General features: G+C 44.1%; 1 protein-coding gene across 1 annotated transcript in view; it reads left to right on the forward strand.

The window, feature by feature from the left end:
- The window catches only part of celf3a (cugbp, Elav-like family member 3a), a gene marked incomplete at both ends in the record, with an annotated part of 23,389 nt that extends 14,314 nt beyond the window's left edge, over positions 1-9,075 (forward strand). Inside the window, 9 exons of the mRNA XM_083645627.1 lie at positions 548-728; positions 1,678-1,757; positions 2,630-2,773; positions 3,810-3,954; positions 4,491-4,631; positions 4,897-4,956; positions 6,747-6,845; positions 8,184-8,327; positions 8,948-9,075. Coding sequence (XP_083501753.1) covers positions 548-728; positions 1,678-1,757; positions 2,630-2,773; positions 3,810-3,954; positions 4,491-4,631; positions 4,897-4,956; positions 6,747-6,845; positions 8,184-8,327; positions 8,948-9,075 — 1,122 coding nt within the window. The remainder of the gene's footprint in view (positions 1-547; positions 729-1,677; positions 1,758-2,629; positions 2,774-3,809; positions 3,955-4,490; positions 4,632-4,896; positions 4,957-6,746; positions 6,846-8,183; positions 8,328-8,947) is intronic.
- Positions 9,076-11,712: the final 2,637 nt, after the last annotated feature.

Below are 11,712 nucleotides of genomic sequence, written 5' to 3' on the forward strand. Positions count from 1 at the left end.
CCTCGACACACTGTGCGTACGTACGGCCTCGACACAGGTAAAACCTCTGACGCGTGTCGTCACGTCTCAGCTCGCGTGCTACACACACACACACACACCACGCTTCTGCTGAATTTGAACAATTGCTTTCACTTATCCTGAGGTTGAAAATCCTGTGGATGACGCCTCCCCCCTGCTGCTCCAAAGCCTCTGCGTCTGCGAGCGTTACTATGAAACGGCTTTAGACTTTGTACCGTTTTCTGATGGACTTAAGAACGCGGACGGACGGAGCTGCTTCTCTGACAAACATTTGAGTCACCACCAGATGCTGTTTGTGTGTGTCGTAATATCCACGCCACTGCACTCTGGTGGCTCTCTGAAGCATAGCAGGATTGACGTCGAATCATCCTGCTTTGTGTAGCTTACTAGCTTGTAGATCGTTTGCCATTATCTACCTACATTCCTGCTTTATTTGAGTATGTATGTATGTGACCACTCCCCCCCCCCCCCCCCCTCCCTTTTGCCCCTTTCTTCTTCCTGCTGGCATCACCTGTCCATTTCCCCTCACCTGACCTCTGACCTCTCCCCCCCTCCCATATTGGTGACCTCCTTCCCCTCAGAAGACAGGAAGCTGTTTGTGGGCATGCTGGGGAAGCAGCAGGCGGACGCCGACGTGAGGAAGATGTTCGAGGCGTTCGGCAGCATAGAGGAGTGCACGGTCCTCCGCGGACCTGACGGCACCAGCAAAGGTAATGTCACACGCGCATCAAGAGCGTGCGCACACACACACACACACACACACACACACACACACAACACACACACAACACACACTCTCCACTGTAAGGAAATTACCTACACACACCCTCTCCACTGTAAGAAAATTACCCTGGGTAATTGGATTACCCCAAAACCTCTGAAAATTGTTGGCACTAAATTCATATTTGGCCCATTGCGAGCGAATGGAACGGTGATTATCTTGGCACGGAGACGATCATCTTGGGAAATCCAGGTTTGCACTTAAACCTCGCACTCAATCAATTTGCAGTACATAAAATGTGACATAACTGCCCTGTGGCCTGTTTTTAAAACGACGGCAAATTTGAATTTCAAACATTTCAGCGAGAGTGGAATTCACTCGGCTTTAATGTTTGCATTTTAGTCGACCCCTATAAGAACGACAGAGCCTCCGGCAAGATTTACACGACGGTTCGCGCGAAGGTAAATGACCGTTGTCGCCGGTGACAACAACGCTCGACGATATCGGCGGCGTTGACGTCGTGTGGGTCCGGTGACAGTTCCAACATAGATGCTGGATGTCTCTGTGTTTGTTGTATGAGGCTTGACTAACGGTCGCAATAGGTTTTATGGGTCATGGCTAATGATGCGTTTGCTGCGTTTACGGGCCTGTGATTGATGAAGCAGTGAAGGCTTTGTGGACCGTGCTTAATGACGCCACCGTGTGGCAGCGCAGTCACTGATGTAAGATGACTCTTAATGTATTTTTAAAGGGAAGCCGTTCCTACACGCTGAGTGTGTGTGTGCGTGTGTGTGTGTGTGTGTGTGTGCGGGCGTGTGCGTGCGTGCGTGTGTGTGTGTGCGTGCGTGTGTGTGTGTGTGTGTGTTAGGGCGCAGGTGCTTGGTGTGTGTGTGTGTTGGCGTGAGGCCGCATTTAATATAGTGTGTCATTCCATGTAGGTTGTGCGTTTGTAAAGTACCAGAGCAACGCAGAGGCCCAGGCCGCCATCAACACTCTGCATGGCAGCCGTACTTTACCGGTAAGCCCCCTCCACACACACACACACACACACGCACACACACACACACACACACACACACACACACACACACGCAGTTGCACCTACGGCTGCACATACACACACAGTCACACACACATAGTCAAACACTCATCCATGCACATGTGTGTGTGTGTGTGTGTGTGTGATTGTGTGTGTGTGTCCGCGCGCGCACACACACACACACACACACACACACACACACACACACACACACACACAGTTGCATCAAACCCAGTCATTTACGTACTTAACATGGTGACTCAGCTAATAGTCACCACTTCTCCTCTCTGTCCCCCTCCTCCACACAGGCATACACACAGATTACACACACACACACACACACACACACACACACGCGCACACACACACACACACACACACACGCACACACACACACACTACATTCCAGCCACAAGAGAGGACAAAATGTTTGTGAAATGTCCTCATCTCCTCCTCCCTTTATTCTCCTGTAGGTCATTCTGCAGTGCGGTGTAGATTGACTATAGTCAAAGAAACACAGATAACAAAGAAAATTGACAATTTGAATGTGTTTTTGTCATATTTGATGTATATTTTAGCTTCACTTTTTTCTGGACACAATCTCATATATCGTGTTGGAAATAGCTGAAAATGAAAACGATGCAAACTGCTGACAAATTGCTGAGCTACCGTCTCTCCGTCCTAACATCACCTTTAGACTGAACCGTGTCGTAATATTTCCATCCGTTTCCATCTCGCGTCGCCCCGCCCGCCACCCGAGGCGGCGTGAAAATCGACGGACGGATGGAGTAATGATTCCCCCCCCCCCCTCCCACACCCCCCCCCCCCCCCCCCCCCCCCCGCTGCTTCAGGGCGCCTCGTCCAGCCTGGTGGTGAAGTTCGCCGACTCGGAGAAGGAGCGAGGGATCCGGCGGATGCAGCAGGTGGCCTCTCAGCTGGGAGTCATCAGCCCCATGACCCTGCACCTCGGGGCCTACAACGCCTACACGCAGGCCGTGAGTAACGCACACACCCACACATGTACACATACACACGCACGCACGCACACACACACACAGACGCACGCACGCACACGCACACACACACACACACACACACAGTCGCACGCACGCACACACGCACACACGCACACACATACACACGCACAACACGCACACACATACACACACACACACACACACAGGCACGCACGTGCACAAACACACACACCAGCACGTACACACGCACGCACGCACGCGCACACACGCACACACACACACACACACACACACACACACACACACACACACACACTGAATTCGATGCGTAAGATGTAACCATAATTACATACATTATGCTTGAAATGCATTTGATTTGTTTAACTGTCTTTTATTTGATTTCTTAATGTTATTGAGTCTAGACAAACTGTCTTAGAAGTGCAATTTAATGGAATCTAATTCAAACTGAATTCAATTCTGTTTCTGTCACTGTGTCCTTAGAGCTGGTGCAGCCCCAGTTCCATCTCCTGCGATTCAATTTGAATTGCAATCAATCAGTCAATCAACCAATCAGGCACATATATATACACACATATAAACACAGGTCCACATGTCAACTTCCTCATGCACGTAATAGTCTATCTCTATCTCTTCCACAATCTTCGAATGCTCCAGAGACAGTCTGTATTTCAGACCGGAAGGAAGTTTGATGGTATTCGACCAATCACAAGTGGGGAGTTGAGCGAATACCCACCTTCGATGATGTTCGACCAATCACAAGTATGGAAATGAGGGCCAATCCCACCTTATGTTGACCGGATATCCTGCCTTATTTTATTACCGACTTTGAGACCCCCCGAAGTACAGACGGGTAGGTGGGAGCGTTTGTAAATAGTGGGAGCCAACGTATGTAGCCAACGCATTTGTAGCCAACGCAGAGAGAGAGAGACTATGCACGTAACTACTATGACACAAAAGATAAACAGAGGTGACTATGCACGCAACTACTGACAAGATAAACAGAGGTGACTCTGTGTCTTCTGTCTCCCTCTAGCTGGTGCAGCAGCAGGCGCTGGTGGCCCAGTCGGCCTACCTGTCTCCTGTTGCCACGGTGACGGCCGTCCAGATGCAGCAGCTCGCCGCCCTCAACCCCAGCAGCATCATCGCCACGCCCATCGCATCCCTCACCCCCTCCTCAGGTAATGAGAGGCGGAGCCTCGCTCTGCCGCGGCTCGCCTTCATTACATTTCCAGCTTGACATAATGAGTGTAGATGCACACGGACAGGGGACAAAAACAAACATCTATTTTGTACTGTTGTTGTTGTTGTTGTTGTTGTTGTTCCCCCCCCAGCCTGTCGTGATATTAGCCATGTTAGCTTTTACATGATAAGGCAGAAAAGATGGCAAGAATGAAGAACTTTGTCATGCTAACATTTTCGGTTTTGGGGAGGAGCCAAACATCAACCAAATAAACAAATTTTGCAGTAAGATATTTTTTATTCCACCATCCATTTCAAAAAACCAGACATATTAACGTTATGGCGAAAACAAACATGGTTGTGCTTGTGTTCTTGTTCTCAGGTAGGGCTATCTCAACTTTTAGGTGCCTTAGTTCATCTACTAACAGTAAGATGGCAACAATGAATAACTTTGTCATGCTAACAAATATAAAGACAGACCGGTTGCGTGAAAGTGAATTTATGATAAGCAAACGTGCCTTCGAACTGTGTGCAGGTACCAGCACCCCGCCCTCCCTCGCAGCCACACCCGTTCCTGCTCTGCCGCCGCCACTCAGCTATCCCTCCGTGCCGGCTCCACCCAACGGACAGTCAGCCACCGAGGCCCTGTACACCAACGGGGTTCATGCGTATCAAGGTACGAATACTGCACAGGAGCTCGATTAGGAAGTAAACAATATCTGTACTGTTGTCATGAAAAATAGTCTCCCCTCAATTTCATGACCTGCCTGCTTTGTCGTGCCGTAGCGAAGGTCTGATTAAAGAGGAGATGAAACAAATGAACGCAGCAGGTTGAATCAAAATGTTAACTGGAGCATGTTGATGTGCCCCAAATAGCATTGAGCAATTTTGTTTGTTTTGCCGTATAGCAGTTGGCGATGATCTGTTTTACCGTGCGACAGCTCAGAGTCCAGTCCTGGACCAACTGCAGCAGGCCTATACAGGCATGCAACACTACACAGGTGAGGCCACCCTACTGTGGTGGACGGGTCCTTCAATACAATACGTGACGCTGTATTAAACTCCATAATATTACATATTGCTGTGTACATGTATTACTGCCACTGCTACTACTACTACTACTAATAATAATACAAGTAGGAGAGGGAGATGAAGAAACTTTAGAATCATCAGGAATATATATAATTATTATTAAATAATGGTCGGCTTTATAAATTGTATATTTGATTGTTTATATTGTATGATCAATTTTTTGTTATTTTGTTATTATTGTTATTTTGTTATCATAGTGAGTATGTCAGCACTTTGCTACACTGAACAACAACTATATCACACATTTTGAAGGGTTGGGTAGGTCATTTTCTTTTAGTTACCTCATAAGTACTCTAATAAACTGGGATGACCTAAATTCAGTAATGTGTTCTGGTTGATTACTTTTTCTTATACCATGGTCTGGGTGAATACTCGATTCTGATTGGCTGCAGGGTGTCCATTAAAAAGTGATAATGTACAGTTGGTAAAGTTGTTCAGCCAAATGGTCTGTTCACCATTCATATCAATGCGCCATAGTTTCAACAGTGTTATCAAGAGAGCAGTTTGAGCTCTATACCCCGTTAAGGGTTAATAAGGTACTTTTGCAACTTGAGAAAAAAATTGAGTCGGTCAAAGTAACTATTTAAATCACCCCTGTGTGCTCAGTTTATCAAAAATAACTCTTATTTACAATTTTGATTTTCGTTTCGGAGATTTTTAACCTCGCGTCACCAGGCTCTTCTCGGCGACAAAGACTCGGCTCGTGCAGAGAGAGAGAGAGAGAGAGAGAGAGAGAGAGAGAGAGAGAGAGAGAGAGAGAGAGAGAGAGAGAGAGAGAGAGAGAGAGAGAGAGAGAGAGAGAGAGAGAGAGAGAGAGAGAGAGAGAGAGAGAGAGAGCTGCATTTCACCACATACAGCACACGCAGTGCGAGCCCCCGCTGCACTGTTTGACTTCCTGAAACTCTTCGCTCTTAAATGTTAATATACTTGGCCAATACGTATCTATCATACAAAATAAAGCAAGCAGCCAAACGGTAATGTCTTCATTTAATGTAGAACGCAAAACATCGTTAAACCTGCATTCCTGTGATAAAGTTAACGTTTGAGTCGGCTTTAAAACGGAGGGTGGTGCAGGTGGGAGGGACTATTTTATTTCGTGGAAGACTGATTTACAGTATGAATAACAGACATTTAGCCATTTAGATTGCTTTATTTATTACACATGGAAATATAAATGACTGGTCTTATTGTTTTGTTGGCAAGTGACCATGGTATAAGCGGGTTAATGCACTTCGAGGTGTACATTATCACCGCCTCGGACGGTTCACGCCTCCGCGTCGTCCCTTAAAAAGTGATAATGTACACCTCGTCGTACATTAACCCTTACATATTTGATTTTTTGTTGTTGTTGTTATAAGATGTGCAACATCTGCCCATCCTATAAATGGCCTTCTGTGTTTCCCACTTCCCAGAAGTTGGGTAGTCAATTACTACCCAACCCTGCATGTAGAACACTGGGAATGTACATCCAGATTCATGCTGTGCACATCAGTATTTTGACTAAAACCCCTATGCGCATAACCTCCAGCACTGTAGAATGAGTCACACAAGGAAACATCATGTCCCAGTTTCCGTGTGTGAAAGCAGATGCGTAGGTGGGAATCCTGTTGTATCAGATGTTCCTTTCAGCAAAGCAGTTTGCTGCTCGCTCTCGCTCACCTTTCCTCTCTGCTCACCTGTTCCTCCTCCTGTCCATCAGCCACCTACCCAGCTGCCTATGGCCTGGTGGGACAGCCGTTCCCTCACCAGCCCACACTAGTGGCTCAGCAGCAGCCACAGCAGCTGCAGCAGAGAGAAGGTACGCTCGTTGTAACATCCTATGTTCTGTGTACTGCTTTTTCCCTCTTTTTTTCTTCTCCATCAAGTGCATTATCCTCTGGGATGTACTGTTCCAATCAAGTCAGTGAATCAATCAAGCAACCAATCAATCAATCAACCAACCAACCAACCAATCAACCAATCAATCAATCAATCAATCAATCAGTCAATCAGTCACTCAATCTGAGAGCTGTGAACCAAAACCCTGTGCATCAGTTTTAGAGAAGAATCATTACCGAAGAATCATTACCTGAAGTTTTCAATATCTCAATATCTGTGAAAGCGTTACCATTAGTATGACCTCACACGCTTTAAAACATATCTAATTGTGTGTGTGTGTGTGTGTGTGTGTGTTTTTTAGCTTTTTCTTTTTGATCAAGATTTCTCAGATTTTTCTCCAATTTTCTCCCCAATGGGCCTTTTTCATAGCAGCCATTTTGTGTCTAAAAGGCAGGGTAAACACAGGTGCAACCAAAACATGTTGCTGTAGTCTAGCCCACGCTTCCTCCGATACATGTGCAGTCGCCAGCCTCTTCTTTTCACCTGACAGCGAGGACATTAGGACTTTCAACCGGCAGGACGTAGTGCATGGGAGGAACACACTATTCCCCCCCAGTTCCCCTCCCAAAGGCGCCCGACCGACCAGAGGAGGCCCTAGTGCAGCGACCAGGACTTATACCCCACCGGCTTCCCGCAGACACAGCTATTGTGTCAGTAGAAACTTCTGACCAAGCTAGAAGTACCACTGCTATGAATTTAATCCGGGTCTCTGCGGTGGTCGGCAAGCTTTTACCTCGACACTACACAGACGCCCCATTTTTTGTTTTTATTTTTTTTAACCTTTTTCAAACTGTAGATGATACTAATGATACTAACTACCCTCAAGTTCTCAACCAAATCAAGGATGTTAATTTAGATTTTTGATGAATATACTTTTTCAATTATTTTTCAAGATTTTAGTTTTTTTTTTAACATGCAGCTGTCATTCCTTTCTAATAGGAAATGAGTCTTTACTGCATTTTCCTGCTTTTTTTGCGCTTTTGATCACATCCTCACACATCCATGTAGGTTAATGAGAATGGAGAGGTGTTACGTTCGTGTTTGTAGACGATCGTTTTGAGCAGTATCTCGCGCTGGAGCGTACGCCAGTGATTATCATTTCAAATGAATTCAAATTCTACGTGCAGTACCTCAGCATTACCATTCTACAAGTGCTTCCTCCACATTACAGTTGGCACTGTGCGGCTGAGTCAGCCCCCCCTAACCTCTTGTCTCGTCTTTGTCTGGTCGTATCCGTCTCTCGTCCGTGTCTCCTCAGGTCCGGAGGGCTGCAACATCTTCATCTACCACCTGCCGCAGGAATTCACTGACTCAGAGATGCTGCAGATGTTCCTGCCCTTCGGAAACGTCATCTCCGCAAAGGTCTTCGTCGACCGGGCCACCAACCAGAGCAAATGCTTCGGTGAGTCACAGAGACGGTAATGGAAAATTGTAAAGTTAATGTCCGACGATTATTGCTGCCTTATGTTTTTTATGGACTTTGTACTTTCATTCTGATGTGGGGGAAAAGCTATATTTTAATTTTATATGTGTCATTTTGATGAGCTTTTATCCAAAGCACCTTATGGTACCATGAGTGCATGTCTTTTTTTACATTTGTCATGTGGTTCCCACTGAGCTGTACAGGGCCACATGCTAGTAAAATATTCTTCTTGTGTGTTTTATGTTGACTCATCGTCAGCGTCTTTGGGTTATTGAAAAGTGTTTTATAAGTTCCAGGAATAATAATCATAATTATTATTATAACAATAATAATACATTATTATTATTATAACAACAATAATAATAATCATCATTATTATTATTATTATTATCATTATTATTATTATTACTGTTGTTGTTGTTGTTGTTGTTGTTGTTGTTGTAATTGTTGTTGTTGTAGTAGTAGTTGTTGTTATTGGTTATTATTTTTTATTTTTTTAATCGCCAGGCTGTCTTTATTTTCTGCCGTTTTTCCACAGGGAATGTCCCCATATCATGAAGAATTTGATTTGAGTCTTTCCCCTGTTGTCTCCTCTTCAGGTTTTGTGAGCTTTGACAACCCCTCCAGTGCCCAGACTGCCATCCAGGCCATGAACGGCTTCCAGATCGGCATGAAGAGACTGAAGGTGCAGCTGAAGAGGCCCAAGGACGCCAACAGACCTTACTGAAGGAGGTGAGTGCAGAGACAGGGAGGGATTGATAGACAAGACAGACAGAGGGGAATGTGGGGGGAAGTTAGTGTTACAGAGTGGATGTAATTAGGACCTCAGTCTTTCTAAATGATTGTCTGTCTTTCAGCTGGAACTGAACTTATGTCAATAAGCCTAGATTAACTTGAATGAGGTGGCCGCTTTCTAAAAGTAGCACCAGTTTGAAATACATTACCAACAATTACAGTAGAAGCAGAGGATACCTGTCTTGTTTACATGTGACTCCTGGTTTATCTTTCTCAATACTGTGCTTGAGTGACAGGCGTGTTTATTATTCAAAAGTAGATTTTGTTATATGATTCTATGTACTATGTAACCAGTGTTCTGTGATAGGGTTGAACACAACTACTGTTCGTCATTAATTTTTTTTTTACTTTTCATTTATTGTTTTTGTGCTGTGTCATATGCCATTTTTCCTGAAAAAACAACATCACACCACTCTCAAGACTGTCCTGTCCATACCTTATATCGTGGAGACTGCGTCGCTATGGCTACGGTTGCCTAGCAACCACTAAAACCTCCCCCTTCCTCTCACTGCGTTGTAAGTTAATTGGCCTGTGTTGGTTGCTGTGGCGATATTGCCTGTGATGGTTGCGATTAGCAATTTTTTTATTTTGGGCCGTTGCCTTGATTCTCCATGCTCAACTGCATGGCGAGTTACTGTGGCGACCATGTGACCATGAACTGTGTTTGGTGCGTTCGTTGTGAGTTTCCTCTTATTATTTTTTCCTGGTTTTAATCCTTGCAAACACTGATCAATAACTGTCACTTTACCTCAGAATTTGTAAGCAACTGATTATCATGACATGCTGTTTCTTTTTGTAGTCCTATAAAAGTTGCATTGCTACGAGCAAAATTCGCCTGTTGGTATTTTCTATTCCATCAAATATGGATGCAGTAGACATTTTTTTGCTTTTTTGACTTTTTGCTTTTGCTTAGTTTTCCTTTTTGTCGTCTGTCATGATTATCATTCTTACATTATCCCCTATGTTGAGTTGGTTGGTGTAGTAGTTTCGGTGAGTGCGGGGTTTTTTGTTTGGTTGTAACTCAACTCCAAGTGGTTTTGTGCCTGAACTTTGTTTGGTTTTTGTGAGACTGGAAATGTAGCGAACATGTGTCCCTGTAAATGGTTGACAAGATAGTATAAATGTGTGTGCGTGCGTGTCTGTGGGTCTGTGGTGGTGCAAGAATAAGACAAAAGTCGTGTGCATATATTCTTGTGCAAGTGTTTTGTGTCGAGTCGATTTGGAAAAAGAAAAGGGAAAAAAAAAAAAACCCATTTGTGTGTATGTAAGTGTGTGTGATGTACCAAGTGAGACACTAACCTTTTCCTAGAAGGTTTTGGGTAAAACTGTGTAGTTAATGTGACACATGCTGCTGGCTGAGGAACTGCATTCCTCTGTAGGAATTCTGGGTTACCGAGAAAGCGGCGAAAAAGAAAATTAAAAGTACACAAAAGTACACCATGTCTCTTGTGCAGCCACCTGCATCCCATGAGTATAACTCACTCCAAAAAAAAACCCAGTTCATTTCATTTCCTCAGATAGCTTACTATACAGTTTGGCGAATGAAATGTCTCGATTGCCTTTAGAATCAATTAAACAAATTCTCATTCAAGGAAGTGTGTTCCTTGAATGGCATTTAAATGGCATTTAAATCAATTGTATGATGTGAACACACTCAAATACCTACCAGAATTCCTACTGTGCATGTTCTGAATTAATTTGCCTGCCAAAAGAGATGAGAAATTATTCCATAGAAACGTGCATACACTTGCAGCAGTATGGTTGTCACTGTTTGAGTTGCATGGACACTAGTTGATGATCAGGATTTTCCTGAGGGATCAGTGCAACCAGTGTGCACTGCAGATACCACTCCACTTCCAAAGACTTTAAGTCAATATGTGTGTTTTATCTGTGTTGTCCGGTTTAAAATATTCTGTATTTTATTTTTCTCTCTTCTTCTTCTTCACCTCCAGGGAAACGTAAAGAGTTCAATCAAGAAACCACTTGGGATGTCCCAGCCTTTTGGTTGTTTGACCAACCGTATAGCACAGGAGCAACACTTCACAAAAAAACAATATCACATGTATGTGCTTAAAAACAACAACACCAACAATAATATCCACGACAACAAATACAGAAACAACAGAAACGGCATCGGCAAATATTGGAGGTGTCAAGTGCTCCAGAGTTCCTACCATTCCACAGCTGGATTCATTTATATTATGTACATACTCTATTGTCAGCAACAAGATCTACATGTTAAGAAAAAGCATATCACTGATGTTATTCTACTGAACAGGGTTCTACTGTATAGTGTGATTTTGTCGTCTATGGCGTAAACAGAGAAGGCCAGTCTACGCGGAGGGAGGGGAGACAACATTGAGAAAAGAAAATACTATTCTGTATGATTACCTTTGGTAATATTGTTATGTAGAGTTAGTTTTATTATTTAAAAGTAAATAAAAAAAAACATGGGGTAATTAAACTGGAAAAGAAATGGATTTCCTCTCACTGTATATACATTGGTTGAAAATGGAGTTAAAGGACTAAAAACTTCATAAGATAAGATTCTCAGCTGCCACTACTTTTA

Source organism: Poromitra crassiceps (assembly GCF_964638095.1).
Source record: "Poromitra crassiceps genome assembly, chromosome: 11".
NCBI lineage: Eukaryota > Metazoa > Chordata > Actinopteri > Beryciformes > Melamphaidae > Poromitra > Poromitra crassiceps.